This window comes from Emys orbicularis, chromosome 1 (genome assembly GCF_028017835.1).
Source record: "Emys orbicularis isolate rEmyOrb1 chromosome 1, rEmyOrb1.hap1, whole genome shotgun sequence".
NCBI classification, from domain to species: Eukaryota; Metazoa; Chordata; order Testudines; family Emydidae; genus Emys; species Emys orbicularis.
In genome coordinates this window covers 138,932,489-138,957,704 of record NC_088683.1, presented here as the reverse complement: position 1 = coordinate 138,957,704, position 25,216 = coordinate 138,932,489, and the positions used below count along the sequence as shown (strand labels likewise).

The 25,216-nt window shown below is 45.0% G+C and overlaps 1 protein-coding gene across 1 annotated transcript in view; it reads right to left on the bottom strand.

Moving 5' to 3' along the window:
- Positions 1-25,216, bottom strand: part of VWF (von Willebrand factor) — a 241,098-nt gene that overhangs the window by 144,269 nt on the left and 71,613 nt on the right. Inside the window, exons 15-18 of the mRNA XM_065410272.1 lie at positions 21,599-21,839; positions 20,227-20,321; positions 16,937-17,097; positions 3,280-3,383 (exon numbers count right to left, since the gene is read on the bottom strand). Of these exons, the coding sequence (XP_065266344.1) occupies positions 3,280-3,383; positions 16,937-17,097; positions 20,227-20,321; positions 21,599-21,839 (601 nt within the window). The remainder of the gene's footprint in view (positions 1-3,279; positions 3,384-16,936; positions 17,098-20,226; positions 20,322-21,598; positions 21,840-25,216) is intronic.

Below are 25,216 nucleotides of genomic sequence, written 5' to 3'. Positions count from 1 at the left end.
TTGGGCAATAAAAGGTCTTGGCTAAAATTTACAAAAGAGACTATATGACTTAGGAGCCTAAGTCCTATTTTGAAAAGTGACTTGGGTACTTAAAAGCCAAGTCTCATTGAAAGTAAATGGGACACTTGGGCTCCTTGGTCGCTTAGTTGCTTTTGAAAGTGTAGAATCTTCGTCTGCATTGGTCTTGTTTTCACTGCAATATGAAACTGTTTATTAATTGTGTCAGGGAACACCACATCTGGCTTCCCCAAACTTGTAGAAATTACAGTGTAGAGTGGCCTATAGGCTAAACCACAGCTTTTTAGCTTTATTATCCTAGAAACCTGTTTGCCATAGAAAAAACACCGAATTTGTGTTGTTACAGGGAATCTTTAGTTTTTACATTTTATAAAAAAATAAAAACATGTATTAACTATTAACTTAATTTTACTCAAAGTACCAGTGTCACTTAATCAATGCATGCAACTTCCCCCTCTTCTGGTTGATTTTTGAATGCACTTTAAATTTACATAGCTAAACATACTCCACTAAACTGCTTCCAGCATATAGAGGTTACTCAACAGCATATAGCGCTTCATGTTTTAATGCATCTTGAATTTCACTTCAGCCTCCAGCCGTGAGTAATTAAAGTTATGAAAACATGCCAAAAACTTTAAAAATCACCCCTAAAGACCATGTCACTGAGTTTATTTAGCAAGGACAAATTTCATGTTGATGGTAATGTGCTGTTCTGTATGCAGCAAGGCTGTAGATTACGTTCGAAGGCAGACAATTGTAGAACACATGGAAAGCACTCAACATAAACTCAGTAAAAAGAAATGAAAACGAGGCTAAAACAGCAGGGCCATCGAAAACAGTAAAGAAACAATGCACTATGACTGGATTATTCTATTAACTTTATTTTATTTTAATGATTGATGGCACTGGTAAGCTTCAAACTTGCGTAAAAATTGTAACTATATCAATAAAACTTTGTGTTCAACTGATGCCTATATATATTGTGGCTAGGGAAACTGAAGTTCAGCATTTCATTTTAATCATGGAAAAATGCAGATTTTTATGTTATTTTATCAGAATTTTTTTTTTAATCACAGAAAACTAGGATCCCTGTTTATTATAAAATAGCAGCTACTTATTTAACAGAGGCCCAGAACAGGAAAAGGAAATGGATACTGTAGGTGAGTTAGCATTAAAAAGCACTGAGAGCTTGGTCAGAATTCTACTGGAAGTCTACACACAAATTTGCTGCAAAATAACTACATTGGCTTTTAAGCCACACTGTTTATTATTCTGTTGCGAGTCAGTTTGCGGACACGATTATTTTGGAATTAAAATGTCTTTTTTCAATTCAGATTTTATCAATTGAACATTAAAATAATACCCTTGTATTTCAAAATAGGCATGTGCACACACCAGTTAGCAGGTGTGAATTAAATCTGATGTAGTTTTTTTTGATGCACATTTGAGTGCAGACAAGACCTACCACTATAATAGCAGAGGATGCAGTAGGTCAAGGTTCTGTGGGCTGAGATTTACAGATGAAAAGTGCTACATAAGAGTTAGGAAATATTGCTATTATTAGTGCCTTGGCATAGCAGTATCTGGAAGCCCTCAGGATTGGAATAGCATGGGGATGCTGTAGATCTGTATGTAAGCACGTCAGCTGATCTGGGGGTGGGGGGGAATGTGTGTGCAGGTGTAACAAGGCTGGAACAACAAACAATGCTCTGGATGAGGACTGAAATGCATTGGTAGAGCTGCATGGGAACATGCACATCCAGTATAAGTCTACATCCAGCCTGCCTAAATGGCAGACCACAGGCAAAGACTAGAGCCTTGACACCACTGATCATGCTACTGACACCACCTAAGAACAGGCAAGCTGTCGTTGTAGCTCTCATTGGCTGAGCTGGCCAGGAAAGCTGCCCCCACACCTGCTCCATCCCCGCCCTGCCTCTTCCAACCCCTGCTCCGCCCCAGCCCCGTCCCCACTCCACCCCTTCCCCTGAGCTACTTCCCGAGGGACTGCAGCAGGGGTCAGGCATGCCCTGCAGTCACCGGGTGGCGGGAAGTGGAGCAACCCGGCCCCAGCCTGCTCTGCTCCGCCAGCTCCCAGCCACACCGCCGGTTCCCCCCTACCCCTCAAGACCCAAGGCTGGGAGCCAGGGGAGCAGAGCGGAGTGGGCTGGGGCTGGGACACTCCACTTCCCACTGCCCTGTGAGCAGGGCCGCCGAGAGTGGGTTCGGGCCCCCCAGCAAGGGCGGACCGGCTAAACAGGGCCGATGAGACAGGGGGGGAAGCTGGGCCCCGGGCCCCCTTCCGGACTGCTGGGCCCCGGTAATTTGTACTGGCTTCCCCCCACTCTCGTCGGCCCTGCCTGTGAGTACGGGGTTGGACCTGCCCTGCACTCACCGGGTGGCAGGAAGTGGAGCGACCCAGCCCCAACCCACTCCGCCGCTCGTGCTGGGAGGCGGTTTCCCCTCTGCCCCCCAAGCCTGGGGATAAGATGGAGCGGTGGTGAAGGGGCATGGAATGGGGAAGAGAAGGGGATGGGAGAAGTGGGGGCAAAGGGGAAGCTGGAGCCCAGCATGAGGCATCCCCTTGGCAGCAGCTGGGGCTCCCCTGTTAAGCAGGCCCATCGAACCCTCACCCTGAGAAGCCCCACCGACCCTGCATCTGTACCACCCCAATGAGCCCCCTGCAGACACCCTCCCCACTGAGCCCCAGCACCTGCACCTGGACCCCCACCCAAATGAACCCCACCTCCCCTGCACTCAGACCCACCCTGCTGAGCCCCAAACACCTTATAGAGGAACCTTGCTAAGAAGCTGGGAATAGGCAACAGGGAATGGATCACTTGATGATTACCTGTTCTGTTCATTCCCTCTGAATGGGGCACCTGGCATTGGCCACTGTTGGAAGACAGGATACTGGACTAGATGGACCTTTGGTCTGACCCAGAATGGTCGTTCTTATCTTCCTTTGTTCTTATGTAACCTAGTTCTCCTGAGTCCCAGTCCAGAGTTCTATCCTTTAGGCCATACTGCCTGCCCTAGCCATGAATCTATGCATAATCATACTCTGGACCTAACCGGATGTGATCATGCAGTGCTGGTCAAGAGCACACCTAGCACTTTTCACTGCTATTAGTCCAACGTTTTAATGCATCCTCTTTCCTATCCCCACTTCCCTCAGGAAGTGGGGTGGGGGGGATAAAACATCATTTTAAAAATCGTCAATCATTATTGCAGACTTGAAATACAATGCAAATGGCTCACCAAGTGTTACAGTCTTTGTTCACTGTCTCTCCTTTAGCGTATTCTCTTCCATTGTGGAAACATGGGCACCTCTCAGGAACAACACATTTGTTTTCATGTCGTATCTAAAAATAAAAGCCCCCCCACACACATTTTATCAGCAGTTTGGCACCTTAATATCTGCTAGTATAAATTACCAGCACACTAAAGGAAAACAAACATGAGAAAATGCAAATGCAATAGCAAAGGAGCCAAGACTATCCTGAAATGCAACCTCGTCTCCACTCTGGAGGAAAAGGTGGAAGGGACTGGACATTGGCTGAAATTGCTGAGAGAAACCAGAGCGGTAAAATCGAACAGACCACAAGAGAACTTACTGATGAACTGATGAGAAAGACTAAACATGGGATGGGATGAAGGAGGATAAACTAAAAAAGAATGTGGCTACCATGACGAGCAGAGGGGAAGCATGCAGTGAGCGATTCACAAGCACTAGGTATCCCAAGCATGACAAGCTAGAAGGGGATTGCACCAGGAAGAAGCCAGAAGTAAAGTTAAGGCTGATTAGCAGTCAAAGGACAAACCCTGAAAAGAAACCCATGGAAGAAACAGTATCAGGTGAAACCAACTGTGACCACAAGCAAAGAGCATGGCTCAGGCCATTTGTAGCTCTGATAAAGCAAACTGATTAGGATGGTGCCTTGCAGATGCTGGGAGTATTTGCCAGTGCTCTGCCAACTGCAGATTAATGACCCAAGGAACACTTCTCTTGAGAGGATATTCCACAGACTCATAGATTTTATGATTGGGGAATGTGTCACTATATTCAGCCTACTTTTTTTCCTGTCTTAACATCATCCCATTATTTGTATTTATAGCTCCTCCACTTTTATACAATACTAAGTTTCTTCCGCTTCAAATACACGCACATTTGGCCAAACTTGTTCTTTTAATCTCTTTCTTGAGAAATCAGTCCTTCCAGACCCTTCAGCTATTTCTGTTACTTTTCTCTGAATTTTCTAAAGTTTATCACAGACTTTCCACAATGGAAATGCCCACAACTATGGAGTTGGGCAAAAACCAGTGTGGGTGTGGTTTTGCTAAAATCTGGTTTTGGTTCCTGGCCTTTTGGAATACAGAATATTTCCCCTCACCAAGGCCCAAAATCCCAAAACTCACCTGCTCACTTTTAACTGTCAAAGTAAAATAATCACTTTTGCGTCCTTCATATGTCTGAATTGGAAGTGAAACCCATCTAGTCTGACTGCCAGGGTGAGTCAGCAGAATATCTCTGCACTTCCATACAAGGTCCTGGAACTTGGTATCTGTTCAAAGGGTCAGCACTGGCCCCATCTATTCAATACTAAACACAGGTTCTGAAACTGTGGTCCATGGACCATTAGAAGGCCACAGAGAGCTGCTGATCACATGGGGTATGTCTACACAACAGCTGAGAAGGTGCTCCCCAGCATGGGTAGATAGACATGCACTAGCAGTGTGGCTGGGGCAACACAGGTGACTACTCAGGTTAGCTGCCTGAGTATGTACCTGAGAAAAATGACTGGAAGACAGAATATTTTCCTGAATATAAGGGAGGCTAAATAAGCCAACTTTTCTCTTTCAGTTTGCAATGGATGGGAATGGCCACATTAGTAATACACTTAATATAGTATCGTCCATACCAGTGGAACAGAAATGATGAATAATATACTTGAGAGTCCTGTAATAAAGTCAGTGCAGCAGAAGGAAAAGGAAGCTGAGATGTGGGCAATAGGGAGGAACGTATCCCACATAACGTGGTTCACGGTATGAAAAGGTTTGAGAATCCCAATGATAAAAAATAGCATGGTTTTTAAAAGCGGCTTCAACTAGTACCGTTCAGTTTATCCTCCCTACAATTTTGCCAAGACATGATATGGTTAAAACACTTTCCGAAAGCTGTTCTCAAGACTAGGTAGTGACCTACTCTCAAACAGTTTTCAAAATCACGTTACTTTCAGAGGTGAAAGTAAGCCGGTCCGGTCCGGTATGGCGTACCGGCAAGAGCCAGTACACCGTGCCAGACCGCACCGGCTTCCGCGGCGGGGATTTAAAGGGCTCTGGGCTCCCCGCCGCGGCACGGAGCCCAGAGCCCTTTAAATCCCGCCCGCAGCTCCAGCGGCCTGGCGGGGGCCGGAGCTGCGGTGGGGATTTAAAGGGCCCAGAGCTCCGTGGCGGCCGGAGCCCCGGGCCCTTTAATTTGCCCCTGAGCCCCGGGGGCTCCCAGCCACCTCTGCAGCTGGGAGCCCCGGGTTGATTTAAAGGCCCTGAGGCTCCCATCCACAGCCGGTGCCCCAGTGCCTTTAAATCTTGAGAGGCCCCGCCTCTTCCGGTTGAGGCCACGCCCACCTCAGGACTCCGGCAGTACCGGTAAGTCCTGTAAGTTACTTTCACCCCTAGTTACTTTTGTAGTGTAGGTTGGCCCCAGAATAGGGATTTTTCAGTTTTGTTTTGTTCTTTTAAATAGACGATACCTGGCAGTTCCAGAGACAGCTACTCACTCAGTAACGCGCGTAGCTCATACGCAAGGATTTATATAGCATGAATCTGACACACTTCTTGGCACTTACATTTTGTACAACAACTAACCCAGAATATTAATGCAAAGCATTTTACGTTACAGAGGGCCTTTTATCCACACGCAGCCCAAAGTGCTCTATGGTCTTTCAAGGGTACTATTATGCTATGCAAGTTCAAGCCCATGGAGGTCAGGTGGGGGCAGAGGTGCACTTCCCCAGTGTGATGTCCTAGAGGCATTGCTTCAGATTCAATCTCCATACCTCCAGTAGCACAGAGGGAGAATAGGCCAGAAGAGATCCCAGTTATGCCCTTTGAAAAGAGGCAGCATTTGCTCTCCTTCCCTCGTCTCAAAGTGGTGGTGCATAAGAGGACTGTGTTTGTGGCCCCACTCTTACCCCTCCACTTCTCAGCTCTTCTGTGGAACTTAGCACCACTGTCAGCACTAGGCTTGAGTAGGACCAAGCTAACCTCCTTGGGCACAAAAACTGGGACTGGTCAATGGTGAAGGGATTAATGAAGGGAAGATTGGTGCATCTTCTCCTTGGCCCCTCAGCCCTTCACACACTCATACAGAGCTAGTCACAATCTACCCCTGACAGCACAGACTACATAGATAAGTGTCATTTTGCCCAGAACTAACATGCAGCCATCGCTGGGGAGAAAAGCAACAGCTATGAAATAATTGTGTAGGCTGTTAAAGGCAGGAAGTGACAAATTCCTTATCCATTTGAAACCGTAGGCAGGGAATTAGGGATTCAGGAATATTAATAATTTTGGCCCCAAAACCACATGATCAGAAGCTCAGTTTTTATGTCCCATCCTGAAGCTAGCAGCCGAGTGCCCCAACACCATGCTGGGTCACAGGTCTGTAATGACTGAAAGAAAAATGCCACAGACTGCCTCGTCACCACATCTGTCTGTGAATAGTTGAATTTCCCATGGAAGTCTTGCATCCAATAGTTGCTTCTCCTGTTTAGCACAGGAGAACTAACAGTCTCTCAGCTTAAGATAGCGTGGGCATGGCTGCGTGGGGAGGCAACCTCAAGAAAGGTCAGAGGACTGTAACGAGAATAGCTGCTGTTCACACCATCTCACATCCTCATTAGCACTGCTCAGGGAGAGCATGCATAGGATTTATGTGGCTGACTAGTTGATGAAAGTTCCAGCTGTTTGGGGATGTGCGAGAAACACCCGCCATTTGGCCTTGTGATTGCTTACATGTCCCGTTCTCGGTAGAAGATTTCTCAAGGCATTTTTAAAAATTAAAAAGAACATTTTAGTCTTCAAAATGTTAAGGTTCCTCAGTCCTATCAGCCACTTTATTTGTGTTTAACTGATCTCCTCTGTCCTGAACTTTCCCCCTGCCCATGGAAGCTCAGATTCTCTCTTTCCACCTCTCCGTAGGCCCTTGTGCTGCAGTGGAAAGGAAGAAAAATGCCTTCAGAGGCCTTGTTTACACTGGGAAAGTGCATCCTGTTGGAACACATTAACTAACATGTTTTAACTAACACAAAGCTAAGCACAACCCATTTTCCAACCTAATGCATCTTCCTAGTGTAGCTATGGGCAGAGAGTTACTGAACAGGAAGGCAGTTCTCTCACCTATTCTTGGAGACTTATGTGTTACAGTTGTTTGTTGTCAGAGCTGAACAAACCTGCAGTGAACAATTTATGCTAAAGCTGCTCAGAAAACCCAAATCATTCCCTTAAAAAAAAAAAAAAGAAAAAAAATTGGGAACCTCCACCCCCCCTCCCTGCCCGTTTCCAAATTTTCCAATGGAAATGTCAGGTTTTCCCATGGGATTTTTCTAAATGGAACAACATTTTGAAATTGACATATGCTGAAACAAAATGAAATTTTGTGTTTTGGTTTCAAATGTCATTTCATTTCAGTTTTTGAAAATGAAAACAATTTTGATTTTCTATTTTGAGCTTCTGGATTTTTGTCCCACTCCTCCCCCTACCCCCGACCTCTCCCTTTTTTATATTCCCCTCTTTTTTCCACTAGAGTGGGGAAAACCCTACTTTTCACCCTTTTTTTTTAAAAAAAACATATTTTTCTACCTGGAAACAGTTGGCAAAGCCATAAGCAAGTGAGAAAGAGTAGTACGTACTTACTGATTTCCAATGTTAGGTAGAAAAATATAAAAATATAAAATTATGTGAAGAGTGGGGTTTTCCCCCATTCCAATGGGGAAAAAAGGGGGAACATAAAAAGGGAGAGAAAGGGAAGGGGGGAAAACAAAAAATCCAGAAACCCAAAATAGAAAATGAAACAGTGGGGAGGGGGAAGCATAAATAAAACTGAAATTCTTGTTTCCCAAAACCAAAATATTTTAAGTAAAAAAAAAAAAGGGTTTTTTTATTGTCAGCTGAAAATTATTATTTTTTTGGTTTGAATTTTGCAATCGGAAAAAAAATTAAAATTATTTAAATCCACATTTTCACCTGGAATATTTCAACTTAAATGAAACCACGTTTTCTGATGGGACACTTTTTCCATCACAAAATTTCAAACAGTTCCAATTTATACGATGAATCCTTGTTCATACTGTCCTTTTTTATTATTCAAATATGTTATTCACAACTGTTCAACAAGCAATGTGCGTTAACACATTAGAACCTATGGATTGCTCTGTGGATTGTGGTTAACCCAGTTAACACGTTTTTAAGTGTGTCTTTGTATATGCCAGGGGTCGGCAACGTTTGGCACGCGGCTCGCCAGGGTAAGCACCCTGGTGGGCCGGGCCAGTTTATTTACCTGCTGACGTGGCAGGTTCAGCCGATCGTGGCCCCCACTGGCTGCGGTTCGCCGTCCCGGGCCAATGGGGGCTGCGGGAAACTGCAGCCAGCACATCCCTCACTCGCGCTGCTTCCCGCCGCCCCCATTGGCCCAGGACGGCGAACCGCAGCCAGTGGGGGCCGCGATTGGCCGAACCTGCTGCGTCAGCAGGTAAATAAACTGGCCCGGCCCGCCAGGGTGCTTACCCTGGCGAGCCGCGTGCCAAACATTGCCGACCCCTGGTCTATGCTAAGGGCAACATTATGTTTATCATCACGTGTTGCAGTAAGCATTTGTTCTTTGTGCTGGATCATTGGTCACAAACCATATGGCATTGTATTTCTTGATTGGATGCTTTAGGCTTTAAAAGCAAGTGGATTTCCTCTTCCGTTCATGAATTATTTGTAAGCATTCTGATTGTCTGATTAATCTATTGTGCAAATAATAAAAAGACCTTTTCAAAATGTCCACAAGTGCACTTCTGATGATAATACTTGTGCAAATATTTATTTACGCTAGTATTCAAGATACTTTTGCTTCCCACAGACATTCCTGCAAACAACAATTATTCCCCTAAAGGTTTGAGAATTAAAAGGGTCCTAGAGACCAGCAAAGTGAATTGGCAAGTCTCATTTGTGAAAAATATTCACAACTACTTTTTTTTTGTTGCATTTGCTCAGCTCTACTCATCGCTAATCTGGAAAATACCAAGATCATTACATTATTTAATTTCCATCCCTATCTCTGTATCTCTAGGAAAACACACTCTGGGGAGGAGAAACTGGCATCCAATAAAATTACATGGCTAAAAAGGAGCATTTCACACCTGAATGATATTAAAATCTTGTCGCCTGTGGTGAAGGCTGCTGTGAGCACAAGGTTAAGCTGGTTGCCAAACGCCGAATCAGGAATGAATCTTCCCCAAGGCTCGTTTGATTGAACCTTTGGGGTATATTTGCTCTTGCTCTAGAGACTGTTCATTAGCATCAAGTGAGCATATCCCACCCAATCCATTTCAGGGGTTCCCCAGTGCCAATGAATCTCAGACCTTTCCATTTTCTATACCCAGGTTCCCAGCAAGAGGGAAAAAAACAACCTGAGCCCTGATACTCTCTTTTTATGGCACAGGCTACAATGAAATAAGTATCCCTTCAGATGTTAACTTAGTCTGAAGATAGTTTCCAGAATGGAGGGTCTTGTGGGTTTTCTCACCTGCCAGAATGGAAGTGAGCAAGATAGCAAGCAACTGCTTTGAGACTGAGTTCTACCAGTAGATTGAACTATACTGCCATCTAGTGGATAAAAGGGGCTATCCCTTTTTACCAGGTTTCAAGGCATGGTCCTAATCCTACAAAGCCTAAACTCAGGCAAATCATCCCACTGACTTCAATGGGGAAGTTTGCATCAAATTCCAAGAGCTGCCTCTTCTGGTAAGAGTCTTAGGGTATGTCCACACTAGCATAGTTATGTCGGTATAGCCCCATAGCATAGGGGATTTTTCCATTGGTGCAGGAACACCCCCTGCCCAAACAACAGTAGCTACATCAGCAGAAGCACTTTTCCATTGATATAGCTGTGTCTATGCTGGGATTTATGTCATAGCTACATCTTTCAGGGGTGTGGTTTTTTCACACCTCGAACCAACATAGCTGTGCCAATATAACTTTCAAGTGTAGATCAAGGCTGATGCAGTAATTGTCTGAATGACGGATCAAAGCAGTTCAGAAAAAATAAGAACCTGTGTAGTAGCACTGGTTAAATAAAGCCACTGTGAATGACATTAGGCCTAGTCTACACTAGAAAATTAGGTTGGCTGAACTATGTTGGGCAGGGTATGAAAAATCCACACCCAAGTGGCATATTGAAGCCAGTGTAGACAGTGCTAGGCTGATGGAAGAATTCTTCCATCAAGCTAGTTACTGGCTCTTGGGAAGGTGTATTACCGACGCCAATGGGGAAACCATAGGTGCTGGCTTCCTCTGGGCCTAGGAGTTGCTCAACCCCTCAATCCGCCCCAGGTCCCGCCACCCACCCGCCCCCTTCCCCCAAGCCTCCACCTAGTCCCACCTCTTCCCACCCCTGCTCTGCTGAAGGCCCCACCCCCACCCCACCTCCCAAATCCCCAGCCCCGCCCACCTCTTCCCACCCCCACCCTGTCTCTTCCCCGCCTCTTCCTGCCCAGTTCCACCCTCCCCTGAGTGTGCCTTGTCCTCACTCCTCCCCCTTCCTCTCAGAGCCTCCTGCATGCCACGAAACAGCTGATTGTGGCAGGCAGAAGGTGCTGGGAGGGAGGAGGAGGAGTTAATCAGTGGGGCTGTCAGCAGGTGGGAGGTGCTGGGGGGCTGAGGGGGAAAGCTGGCAGCCAGTGGGAGCTGGAGCACCCACGGGAAAGCCTATGGGGGAAACCCCTCCTGTTGGCATAGGCGGTGCCTACACTTGAAGTCTACACTTGAAATGTGTACACAAGTCCTCAGTTTCAAACGTTGGCATTTTCCCCCATTGAATAATTATTGACTACTTTTTTCATTATATGACTAGCTCTACCCTGGACCTTCACCAATTCCTGGAAGCAAACCCAAATTTCACACCCATTGTGCAGATTGAGCAGATCAGGATAATTCTGACAGACTTTGGCATGAACCCAAACAGACTGCAAATCTTTGGGAGGCTCACTTACTAACATGACTATATACTATGCTAGAAGATTCCCCCTGCCCCCTTCCCAGCAAGGAAAATGAGTGGAATATTTTCAGCATTTGAAATCTGAAAAGTAGTAACACAGTTTTAATAAAGAGGAAAATGAATTATTCTTGTAGTTGAATAATTTGTCCTTGAAAGTATTGATGTGTAATCTTTCTCAATCACAGTTTTGTATCTGCCACAAAAGAGTGCTGTTGGAACTAGCCCATTGCTTGCATTGCTCACTGCTGACACAAAAGACTGCAGCTGGAAGTACAAGGAGCTTTCCTCATCCTAGCTGCAACTCACAATCTCAGCTGCTGTCATCAGAAAGCATTTCTATTTTGGAGCAGAATCTGCCCCTATAAATGTCTGATTATCAGCAAATATGGTACCAATCTTCCAAAAAAAAAAATAAAGAGGGAAAGTGATCCTGGAAATTATTGTCTAATAAGCCATCTAGTTTCTAGTAAGATATTGGAAGAAATACTGAAAGAGAAAAGAACTATACTCACATACAAAAGAAAAAGCACCACAGGTCTATAAATCTACATAGTTGCTACAAATGTAGTCAACCACTGTTTTAGATAGAATTCAAAACTAGTGAACAAAGTGAATTCTCGAGGGCTGTTTTAAGAATTTCCACGGCAAAGGTTTTTCAATGGAAAATTGGGTTTTTGTCAAAATGAACTTTTTTTTGCCAAAAGTCTCTTTCTGAGGAAAATTACAATTTTTCATTGAAAAAAATCAAATGCCCCAAATGAAACATTCTCTGTTTTCAAGCAAAAACCAAAATATTTTGACCGCAAACTGAAATACCGGGAGCGCCACCTCCCCTAACCAAGAAGGGAGGTCTTGATGCATCACAGAAGATGTAGTTGACCAAGGAGCCCAGCCTAAAGAGGAGAATGGGTCTGACGTTGTGCAGTCTATATGGTTTTATAAAAACATAATAAGAAGTGAATATAATGTAACTGGAATAGTTTTATAAAAATATGATAAGTGAATATAATGTAACTGGAATATGCTTCATGCAAAAGGTCTCTTGTAAGGTATCATTACAAAGCTTATAATCTACTGAGTGTGATCATCCTATTTGTATAAATGTACCACTCTTGTATCTGAAACTAGAAATATAAAATATAACTCTGATGGCCTATTGTAATTATGCAAAGTATAGGCCATTAATAGTGGTTTGGAATCTTGATGACTCCCATTAACCAGGACCATTGTCTGCAGATGGCTGGGTTTACCTGTTAGTCTTCCTGTATATGTGTGTGCTGGCAAGTGGGTAATGAAGGCTTGCAGTGACGTGATCATGTCACCTGACCTGGAATCCATCTTTAACCTGGGTGCTTTTCCAGTGAGCGGGGTGGAAACCCAGAGGGACAAAGGGTTCCCGCTTTATGCAAAAGATATATAAAGGGGTGGAAGGGAACAGAGGGAGAGAGGAGCCATCATGAAGAATCCCCTAGCTATCACCTGAGCTGGAACAAGAGCTGTACCAGGGGAAAGAATTGTGCCCAGGCCTGGAAGGTGTCCAGTCTGAGAAAAAGCTTACTGAAGCATCTCTAAGGGTGAGATTATCTGTATTCAGTTTGATTAGACATAGATTTGCGCATTTTATTTTATTTTGTTTGGTGACTTATTTTGTTCTGTCTTACTACTTGGAACCACTTAAATCCTACTTTCTGTATTTAATAAAATCACTTTCTACTTAGTAATTAACTCAGAGTATATATTAATACCTGGGGGAGCAAACAACTGTGCATATCTCTCTATCAGTGTTATAGAGGGAGAACAATTTATGAAAAGTAACAGAGGGTCCTGTGGCACCTTTAAGACTAACAGAAGTATTGGGAGCATAAGCTTTCGTGGGTAAGAACCTCACTTCTTCAGATGCAAGCTTCAGTCTTGCATCTGAAGAAGTGAGGTTCTTACCCACGAAAGCTTATGCTCCCAATACTTCTGTTAGTCTTAAAGGTGCCACAGGACCCTCTGTTACTTTTTACAGATTCAGACTAACACGGCTACCCCTCTGATACTTAACAATTTATGAGTTTACTCTGCATAAGCTTTATGCAGGGTAAAACGGATTTATCTGGGTTTAAACCCCATTGGGAGTTGGGCATCTGAGTGCTAAAGACAAGCACACTTCTGTGAGCTGTTTTCGGGTAAACTTGCAGCTTTGGGGCAAGTTATTCAGACCCTGGGTCTGTGTTGGAGCAGACGGGAGTGTCTGGCTCAGCAAGACAGGGTGCTGGAGTCCTGAGCTGGAAGGGAAAACAGGAATAGAAGTAGTCTTGGTACATTAGGTGGCAGCTCCCAACGGGGTTTCTGTGATCCAACCCGTCACAATGGGAACATGAGGTACCTGAATTATAACTCCCAGAAGGCACCATTTCAGAATAAAAATATATTGGATTGTGGCCAAAATATGTTGGGTTTTAACTTTTTTCCAAAAACGCAGAATTTTCTGGGGGAGGGGGAGGAAGAAACTATTTTCTTATCAGCTCTAGAATGCATTATTGGTTAAAATCTGATACTCTGCACCCAGGGCCGGCTCTAGGATTTTTGCCGCCCAAAGCAAAAACAATTTTGGCCGCCCCCCCCCCCGTTTTTTTATTACCCCACCCCCGGCCCTGCCTCAACTCCGCCCCTTCCCCAAATCCCCAGCCCTGCCTCCTCCCCCCAGGCTCTCAAGCCTAGGAGGGAGGGAGGGGGAGAAGCGGCGCCCGCGCCGCGGCCACTCGGGATCTCCCCCTCCCTCCCAGGTTTGAAAGCCTGGGAGGGAGGGGGAGACTCCAAGTGGCCGCGGCGCGCGAAACAGCTGATTCGCGCGCCGCTGCTCCCCCTCCCTCCCAGGCTTGAGAGCCTGGGAGGGAGGGCGAGTAGCGGCGCGCGAATCAGCTGTTTCGCAGGCCAGCAGCAGCGGAGGTGAGCTAGGGCGGCCGAGGCACATTTTTAGGGGCGGCATTCTGGCGCCGGCCATGCCACCCCTAAAAATGTGCCACCCCAACCACCAGCTTGTTTTGCTGGTGCCTAGAGCCGACCCTGTCTGCACCACATGCTTTAAAATGTCAAAGAAAAGACTGTCTGTGCTTGGAGCAGCTTACACTCTAAGTAGTGAGACCTCAACAAAGGAGATGCACTGGGGGCCCAGAGAGAGAGTCTCTTTTTATATATGTATTTATTAACGTTGGGTGGGTGACAGAATTTCTACTGATACAAGTTAGCATTAGTAAACATGGTGGAAATAGTGACCAAAATTTTAAAAAATGGGTGCCTAAAGTTGGCCTTCTAAATTCATATTTAGGAACTTACATCATTGGCCTCATTTTTCCAAAGTGCTCAGCATCCAGCAACTCCTATTGAAATTACTGGGAACTACTGGATACTTATCCTAGCATTTATTTGGGTGCCTACATACTAATTTAGGAGGCTAAATACAATCACTCATTTTATAAAACCTTGCCCTTAACTTCTAGTAGTGCACATGCTTTCCTTTATTAACTAAAAGCAAATCTCCACACAAGGAAATCTGCACTACTTCGAGCTCAAACCTTAAATAGCTATAAACAAAAATCAGCTCCATCATTAACAAAAAACCTTTCCCCTTTGGTTTATGCTAGGTTTGTAGACAGGCAGATAAATGATCTAGTTTAGAAGACAGTATTAACAGGCCTTGGACTTCTATAAATGCAGTTCCAACCAGAGTCTCTGAGTTTTAAGGAAAGTTAAATCAAGACACAACAAAACCCCTAGTTTGCCAGAATTTTTCCCCTAAAATAATTTGTTAAACAATTTTTTTCCTTCATAAGTCATATAAATTATTCACAGATAAATGTTTTCATTCTCCAATCAGTTTTACTAGGGGGAGCGGGCACAGAAGCACTGCCTACAGCAGCTGTATAAAAGATACACTGTGAGTTCCAACTGTAACCCACCCACATTGGCCTCTGGGCACTAGCAGCTGTGTGGGTGAGTGAGACCTTAACCACACCTCCTTACCTGGATAGACAAGCCCCAATAGGTTGTGCAGCATCCCTACCCCATGCTCTGAGAATGATGGCTGCAGCATTCTCATAGATTCCATAGGGAATAAGGCCCGAAGGGACCATTAGATCATCTAGTCTGGCCCCCGGTATATCACAGGTTATTAAATCTCACCCAGATACTCCTATATTGAATCCGCTGATGTAAATTAGACTAAAGCATATCAGTCCTCGGGACTAAACTGTTGTGTAGTAGGAGAGCCACACAGGCAGAGAGCAGGAGAGACCAAGGTGCCACCTACATCTGAGGCTCCTGCAATGCCAGGGAATTGATTAGTGAGATACACTTAGATGATGCTAGCAAATGATCCATGGCCCATGCTGAATAGAAAGGCAAAAACCCTAAGTCTCTGCCAATCTGACCCGGGGGGGGGGGGGCGGAATTCCATCCTGACTGCAAAACTAGAGACAAGTTTGACCTTGAGCACAATAAGCAATGCACATTAGACAGGAATCAAAAGCTATGTCTCCCCTTGGAGCTGGGGCTGTGAATCCCAGCTCAAGTAGACATATTCATCATAGCTCTCATTGTCCTAGAGTGCTAAAAATAGAATGTAGCCACAGCAGCATGAGCTGTGGGGTGGGCTAGCCGCCCCGAGTACATGCCTATGGTCTCAGATGGGTATGTACTTGATATGGCAAGGCCATAGCGCTGCTCATGTTGCCATGGCTACATTCTATTTTTAGCATGCTAGCGCAAAGAGAGCTAGCACATGTATGTCTCCTCAAACTGGGAATAACACCCCAGATCCAAGTCTAAATGTACCCTAAGAAGGAGGATTTTCTATACCGCCTCACATAGGCGCCGACTTCATGGGTGCTCCAGGGCTGGTGCACCCACGGGAAAAAAATAGTGGGTGCTCAGCACCCACCAGCAGGCCCTACCAATCAGCTCCTCACCCACCCCCAGTGCCTCCTGCCTCCCGTGGATCAGCTGTTCAGCAGCATGCAGGAGGCGCTGGGGGGAGGAGGAGGAGCGAGGGTGGGGTGCGCTTGGGGGAGAGGGCAGAATGGGGCGGGAAGAGGAGGGTCAGGGCAGGAAGAGGCAGGGCGGGGGTGAGACCTTGGAGGAAGGGGTGGAGTGGGGCAGGGCCAGGGGCGGAGCAGGGATCGAGCACCCCTGGGGAATTCAGAAAGTAGGCACCTCTGCTGCCTCAGAACACTGGTCCACCCTGTCTGGTGTCCCATCTCCAGCTGTGGCCAATCTCAGATGCTTCAAAGAAAGGCAAAAGTCATCAGGGTAATTGGGCATTAGAGAAAAAAATCCTTCCTGCAGGCAGCCAGCTGACGCCCTGAAGCATGAGATTTAATCAGTCATTGTCTTGGTGCATAGTCATTCTGGCTGCTTTCTATGAAAGGGTGCTAGGTAGGAGGAAGGGGTTCTCTGTGCATTTTCCCTTCCCAATATACCTGCTCTGGGGCATCAAAATGTGGCTGTTAGCACTCAATTATTATGCTACCTGTTGCAGAATACACTGCAACCAACCACATGGTTTTGAACAGCAGGAAAGCTGTGGATGGGAAAGAATGAAAGCAAGAACATCAGGATGATCCACTTTTATTTGCCTCAGTTACTAAACATAGCAATTCACATTTTGCTTACCATTCCTTTGGGACAGAGGCATCCAGATATGCAGCCATGGCTAGCACACTCTAAGTCGTAGTTCTGGCAGGTCTTGGTACACTCTATCCCTTCAGCTCTTGGGTTGTTTGGAGGACAAACAAACTTGTCCATAGGTGCCCTGCATATCAAGCTTCTTTTTACTTGAAGAAAGAAAATTTAAACAATTGTAATTAAGAAGAAAATTTCATTAGGATAGCACTGCTCCTAGGGATCTGTCAGCATCGTGATCAGAAGCTTGGTTTTGTGAAAGGACTAAAGCAGAACATAGGTTCCAAACCAAGTTTCCCACGCCTGTGTGGCTAGAGGGTGACATTTCTAAAAACCCCAGTGAAAGTCAATGGGACAACACAAAAGTTGTACTGCTTTAACTACACCAGTATAGTGAAAGCAGTACAATCCCTTAACGTGGGCACAGTTATACTGAGAGAAAGGTGCTTGTACCATATAGGTGATGCCCCTTAAGGAAGGGGAATAAGGTATATCAGTGTAAAGCACTCAGTATAATTTCATCCTCACTAGGCTGATACAACTATAGGCATGTCAACAGTGTGCACACCATTATGGCAGTGTGCCGAGTACACGCAATACACACTCCCCTAGCATGGATATAAATAGCAGTATATACGATAAGGCTCTGCTTAGATGAATAAAGACATGCCAGAACCTTAGGGTATTCACCTTATACAGCTCTCTACATGCCCAAGCAGTGCCTCTCCCATCTATACACTGTTATTTGTAGCAGCGTAGTGTCCTGCTGCCTCCCTGCTGCAGAGCCTATCCCCACTGGAGAGCAAGACTCCAGCAGCAGGTATATGCTCCATCAAGGAAAGGCAATAGGGAAAGTCTCTGGCAGCTCCATGTTGCTGGAGCCTTTCCCCACTGTCTTACCGCTGACCAGAGTCTTTCACTGCTGTGTGTAACTACCCACACCCTACATGCCACCACCAGTGCTGTTCAGCATAGACATAGCCTAGATCAGTAAAAGAAAATCCCCTGTGACACCCTGGCACTCCAATATTCACCACTGTCATGTAATTAGGGTTAGGGTTTTGTACAAAGTATGCCTTGTGAGGTAACATTCTAAAAGTCTTGATCTGCTAGTCAGTAATATCTTGTTGAACTGTATGTGCTATTGTCATATGTGAAGTTATGAAGTTTAGCTATGTATGTGGTACTGAAACATGTTGGGAGGTTGAAAACACCCACAAGCAGCCTTATAACAATAAAAAGGCCAAACAAGGTTAATGGCTTATTGAGGAAATGCACACAAGCACACGGATTACCTCAGGAACTGTGTACAAAATAGAAACCTCTCAGAGATAGCACTACACAATGGGAACTGTTTGACCCAGGTCACAGCAAAGAGCTTTCCAGGAATTGGGAAGAAGATATAAAAGGGGGGAAATGACATCATGAGGGTTCCATATTCTCCCTACAACAACACCCCTGGAAATACCTGAGGAACAAGGACTGAACTGTGGGAAGTGATGGTCCCAGGCTAGAGGGATTTCTAGCCTGTGTATGAAAACCTGGAAAGCCCAAGCTGCAGAGCCTAGGCAGCTTGTGCCTAAAGAATCTGCCAGCCTGTTTATCACTCAGGGTGAGAATTTGCTAATTCATATCCTACCAACTAGTGTGTTAAGCTCAGTTTGCGGTTTTGTTTATTTACTAAGGTAATCTGCTTTGATCTGTTTGCTATCACTTAAAATCTCTCTTTTCTAGTTAATACACTTGTTTCTGTTTTAACTAAAACCAGTGTGTGGAAATCACACTCGGGGCAGAAAGCTGTGTATATTCCTCTCCACATTGAGGGAGGGGGTGAATTTCATGAGCATAAGCTGTGCACTTCCCTGTGCAGTGCAAAACAGTATAATTTTGGATTTACCCTCCAAAGAGGGGTGCATGCCTTAGGAACTGGGAGGTACCTTAGCTATGCCTTCCCATGCAGGGGCTGGTTAAAGAACTTGCGTGTGTCCCTACCTGTATGTATGCTGGTGAAAGAGCAAGCTTGGAGAGTTTAGCAACTTGTCACAGCGGCACAGTGTGAGAGGGAGCCCAGGCTGGTGGGTCAGGCGGGCTCAGTGGTACCCCAGTTCCAGGTGGCACCCTGGGGGGAACCCATCACACACCCCTCTGACCAACATAGTTATAAAGTTACCAGACTTTTGGGGTTTCCATTTTTTGATGGAGAGTCAACCTTTTCCAACCAGCTCGTTATATTTATTTGTATTTATTTCTATTTAAAAAATATCTAAACAGATCCCTATCCAAGGCCCTAGGTGCCCTAACACACCATTCACAATACCGGTAAAGCTCAGCAGCATTGAAGTAATCAGTTCAACTGGAATTCAGCCAACTCTATCCCTTCATGATCCTGGAAGCATACCTTTGGCCCTCTCCAAACCCCCTCTTAAACAGGTGTCTTTTGCAGCTTGCCCAGAAAGTCATTCAATTTGGGCTCTTTCTGACAAGTTCCAGAGTCCCAGAGCCTGCACGGAGAACACCTTGCCAGCTGGCCCCTCTCTTTTATAACAAGGGGGATCCAGCTCACATGCCCCTGTGGACCACAGGTCTGTTAGCACAGCAAAGGGGGGAGAGGGGTCCCTCTTGTAGGCTGGTTCCAGGCCATTCAGGGCTATATAGGTCATAACCAACAGCTTAGACACCCTCAGGAGACCAATGGGCAGCCAGTGCAGTTCCTGGAGTCATGTGCTCCTAGTGAGCCGCCCCACTCAGTGAGCCAGCTGTTGTGTTTTACACCAACTTTGGTCTCCGAATGGTTTTAAGGTGTAGCCTCTTGTAGCGTGCGTTGCGATAGTATCATTGTAAGGTTACAAAAGTCTGGATAACAGAGACAAGGGCCACATCCGAAAGAAAAGATTACAACTTCCTTGCCAAACAAAGAGGGTAAAAAGCTGACTGGATCTCTGCTGTAATGTGATTGTCCAATAGCAACTGGGGGGGCTAAAATTAACCCTAAGTGATCATCACCCTTAATCCCTTTAGCTAAAGGGAAACTGCAATGGTAGTTGTAATTGCTTTATGAATCAATCCTGAGTGGTGCTCAGCATCCCACTGCAATGCAATGAACACCCTCAGATTCTCCTGAAGATGGAAATGTAGCCAACTCCATCCCATAGAAGGCACTGTTTTTATAGACACACTCCTACCCGCCCAAGCACTACTGTTGCATCCCTTCCCTCAAACCGTGTAGCAAAATACTGTAGAAAAGAATAACAACAAATATAAATTGTTTAAAGCCTACTAACCTCTGGCAGATGGCTGATGGTCAAAGAAAACATCTGGCAGGAAGGTACCAGGGAGTCTGTTTGTAGTGCAGTGCATGAAGCCGTTTTCACAATAGCTATGAAAGAAAAACAAACAGCGGCTATATTTAACAAACTGACATTTAACTTTCACTTGCATTATGGTTTTTAAAGAGTCTACAAGAAATGTTCAAGAAATGCAAGGCTGTAGCTAGCAATTTGTACATACACTGGGCTATCATAGTTCCATACCCACTGTATATCCTTAACCCAGTGGTTCTCAAGTAGGGGTACACGTACCCCTGGGGGTATGCAGAGGGGGGTACATCAACTCATCTAGATATTTGCCTAATTGTACAACAGGCTACATATAAAAAGCACTTGCGAAGTCAGTACAAACTAAAATTTCATACCGAGAATGACTTGTTTATACTGCTCTATATACTACAAAGTACAGTAGTTATATTCCAATTGATTTATTTTATCATTATATGGTAAACATAAGAAAGTAAGTAATTTTTCAGTAATAATGTGCAGTGACACTTTTCTATTTTTATGTCTGATTTTGTAAGCATGTAGTTTGTAAGTGAAGTAGTTTGTAAGTGAAGTGTACGCATGACAACTCAGACTCCTGGAAGCAGTACACTAGTCTGGAAAGGTTGAGAGCCACTGCCTTAACCTACCAAGGCAAACTTGCCTTTAAGCACACATTATTATTCATCATTACATTATTCCAGTGTCGTACTGATGTAACACAACTGAAATGAATGGAGCCACACTGGCATAAAACTAAGTAACAGAGTGGTGACACAGCCCTATTTGCTGCAGTGTGGAGGAGAAGTGGCCTCTTACTGCTCTCAATGTGACCTCTCTGGTTAAAGAGAAAATGAGAGGATATTATTCCAAAAATTGGGCTCGTCAGGAACAGTTCATCAATTCAATTCCTAGTTGCCACTTAATAATTATAAATGCTACTTAGTAGTTGCTTTTTTTGATAGAGATAATTAGGTTTTAAGCATTTTAAAAAATGTATTAGTGTGCATTAAAAAGACATTTTAAAAAATATTTAAAGGGCTATTGTAAGCAAGTTACTAAACTCCATTTCAAATTGGCAGAATGTTTTGCAGAAAAATTTGGTTTTATATCCTGCTTCCTGATGCAGATGCTGTTGATATGTCTTGGGAAGATGCCTAGATTTAGATTAGTTATGGGCAAACCCTTAATTAGTTTAAATCGGCACAGATCCTTTGACTTCAGTATGGCGATGCCAATTTACACCAGCGGTTTGGCCTAGTTATCTAATGAGGCTTTTCAAAAACTTCTTTAAATGGTATGTAAAGGAATAACTGAAATCAGTTATGAGTACTGCACTTACCACATGGTGTAATGATCTGAAAAGACATCATCTGGTTGGAAGATCTCACCATCATAGTAGCAAGAGCACTGGGACTTTGGTACACAATCTCCATGCTCATCAATGTATTGCCCATGTGGACAATAGCAGCCTTCCATGCAGAACTCATTGCAGCCTACATCTGGGTAGGATAGAGATCGGCAGGTCTGGTTGCATGGAGTTCCACACTGCTGGTAAATTTGGCCTTCTGGACAAGTCATTGCTGTTAAATAATACACATCAATGAAACCACAATGGAAAGACCCACTGTCCCGTACAATTCATGTAATCAGTGGGGAACATTTTCACATTAACAGATATATTATATGTGGCTGATCCAAAGCCCATTGAAATCAATGAAAAGTCTTCCATTGGCTTCAGCTGACTTTGGGCTAGGCTGTAAATGAATAGCTGCCTATTTTTGGATCTGATAACAGTGTTGTTGTTTTTTCTGATTCACTTTTACTATTAGATCTTTTTATCCTAACAAGGAGATTATTTCAAAAAGAACAGAAAACCCACCAGTGGCACATCAAGGGCCATATCCTGCTGGCGTAACTCATGCAGATAGTTCCACTGAAGTCAATGGAACCACTTGTACAATGTGAGCAAGGTACAGCATCAAGCAGAATCGATAATGAATGTTGGAAAAAGATTCCCATAAATGGGGGGAAAGGGTAATACAAACTGCCTCCAGTTTCTGCTGTTACTTGGCTCTAAAAGGGAGTTGTGGGTTTACAAAATCATTGTTCTACCTGTATCTTTCCTTCTTTTTACTTAGTTTTCATAAACAATGTAGTTTAGGGTCAAGATTGCCAAAAATGGGCACCTACGGTTACATCCCTAAATCAATGTATAAGTGGCATGATTTTCAAAAAGTGCTGAGCACCCAGCAGTCAGCACTTTTTACAGTCAGACCCCTTCTTCAGGGACCTATGACCTTCAGAGCCTAACTTTAGGGCTCTGCCTTCTAATATCTTGGTCTACTTCTGTAATTAGTAGTATTGATTTGGAGATGTTTCTTGGTTTGTACCTGCATCCAACACGAGGTGGCAGCAATGACAACAAATGTACATGTAGTGTAGTTGTAGCCGTGTCAGTCCTCGCCTTTCCACAAGACCGGGAACAGGCCGCTCTCGGGGTCATACTATTTCTGCTCAAAGGCTGTATTGTTAATTAGGATTTGCAGAAGCATTCGGATTTGTAACAAGCTTATAATGGAAACAGCAGGGTTCTAAGTTGATGTAGGACACTCAGTGGAGTGAGGACAGCAGCTGCAGATCAGACTTTGCAAGCTTCTATCACAACTAAAGCTTAGGTCAAGGGGGGTGCAGGAGCCTTCTCAGCGTTCTACCCTGCAGAAGGGCCAGACAATCCCAGCCCTTGTATTCCCCAAGCAGAAGGCCTTGAAGACTCTAGGGCTCCCTCCTGGTTATCAGAGAAACCCCAAAAGGAATAGCGAATGGTCGGGCCATGGCTCCACCCTCTTCCACACCAGCCAATGGACGTAAGCCAGCACTGGGGCTAGGAGAGCACATGCTGCACTCTGTTAAAGAGTGCAAGGTTGGCCACTGATCTATGCTCCTCCCATCCCGCTCTCATGGTATTGCTCTTACCTCAGACACGATACTACTGGGAACTGTCTCTCTGCACCCCATGCTACCAGTCCCAAAGACACAATCTATCTATGTTAGGTACCTATATGGCTCCCATTACCCATTTCAAAGTCTTTAATAGATGAGATGTTGCGGCACAGAGAGGCTACATGGACTTGTCCAAGGTCACACAGGAAGTTTGTAGTAGAGCAGGGACTAGAACCCACGTCTCCGAACTCCTGGGCTAGTGCTTTAACCACCATCCTTCCTCTCGCAATAGAGCCCTATGGGGTCCATCAAAGTTCACCAGAGCAATGGGCACCTATTGGAGAGCAAATACTCTGAGGCATGGCCTGATTCAGCAATGAAAATAAAAGACACTCTCTTTTATCCCAGTTGCATGGGCCTCTGGCTGCAGTTTAACAGCATGGCACTTCCAATTTATACATGAAGGATCTATGTGGAAGCAGCTACTCCACTGCCCCAGACAGTATAGAATATGTTAGGGAGGGGCTGTGAGGCTCCAGCAATAGGGTAAGTGCCTATATCACACTGAACAGTTTAGAGAGACCATAGAATATGTGCTAACTACTTATGCTAAACCATCTGTCCCACCTTCCATTTAGCTGTGACACTCAGAGTACCTTTCCCAGACCTGAAGAAGAGCACTGTGTGGCTTGAAAGCTTGTCTCTCTCACCAACAGAAGTTGGTCCAGTAAAAGATATTACCTCACCCATCTTGTCCTTAATATCCTGGGACCGACACGGCTACAGCTACACCACACTGAACAATCTGACAGACAAAGCTGAGGAGCACTTTCAAAGGTCTCCTTCGTCACTACTAAGGTAGGAGGGTTATGATTGTGATTTACTGTAGAGTTACCATTGGAAAAGGAATTGGTTTGGGACACTAAAACCACAGGGAGTTTGAATCCAGACACCCATTTGTTTGAGTCTCAAAGTTTGGGATGGTTTAAATAAATGATTCCAGTTTTGCCCCATTTCTAATTATCCAGCAAACAGTTACACTCCTTGTTTCTAGTGACTGACAATGCCACAGCTTGTCCGAATTTTAGCTGAGGTACTGTTACACGCCTTAGCTGCACGTGCCCCTACTAAGGAATTAAAAGCATCCTCAGTCCTCCACAGTGGCTGCCCAACTGTCCAATGACATGTGCACATTCAAATTCCACCATGCTGCACCAACAAATGCAACCTTCTTCCCCTAAGAAACTTTTTAACAGCAGCAACTAAGGTCATGGAGGTGGGAGGAAAAAATTGACTTTATGCTTTGTAATTCATGCAATCAATCAATCAATCAAACAAACAAACAAACAAAACCTTGTTGCCCTGAAAGGTTGTGCTGAAACTGAAAGGAAACAGATAGGCATATGTGACCTCTAAAAATGCCTGCTCTAAACTATAAGAGCCAGTGGCTCTACATCAAAATCCATCCCCATCTTGGGAGCTTCTTTGTTGTCATTTTGACTTCAGGGTGTGTCTTCACCACAGAGCTAACTCGGGTGATCAGCAGCCCTGTCTGAACACCCGAGTTAGCCTGACCACTGGATGGGAGCAGCCACACTGCAAGCCCTACCTGGGTGTCCTCACTGGTGCTGCGCACAGCTGTCTGTGTCACTAGCACTTCTGGGGGCACATCGCATGGTTCTTTGTGACACTGTATATTAAATTGAGCCACTCTATGATTTTTTTCCTGGTGAATTGTGAGAGAACTTGTCTGTCCTTCCAGACATACATGGGGAATTGTAGGAAGGGCATTGGAGGACTATCAGCACTAAGCTGGTTTAGCCAGAGTCTTCACAGCCTGAGTGAAAGTGGCACCTGAGCTCTAGCCAGGGCCGTCCGTAGGCATACGCAGCATACACCGCTGCATAGGGCACCCAAAAATCTGGGGCACCACTGGGACCATAGGCGCCGACTTCTCACCTTGCCGGGTGGGTTCTCAACCCCACCCCTCCGATCCAGGCCCTGCCCCCACTCCACC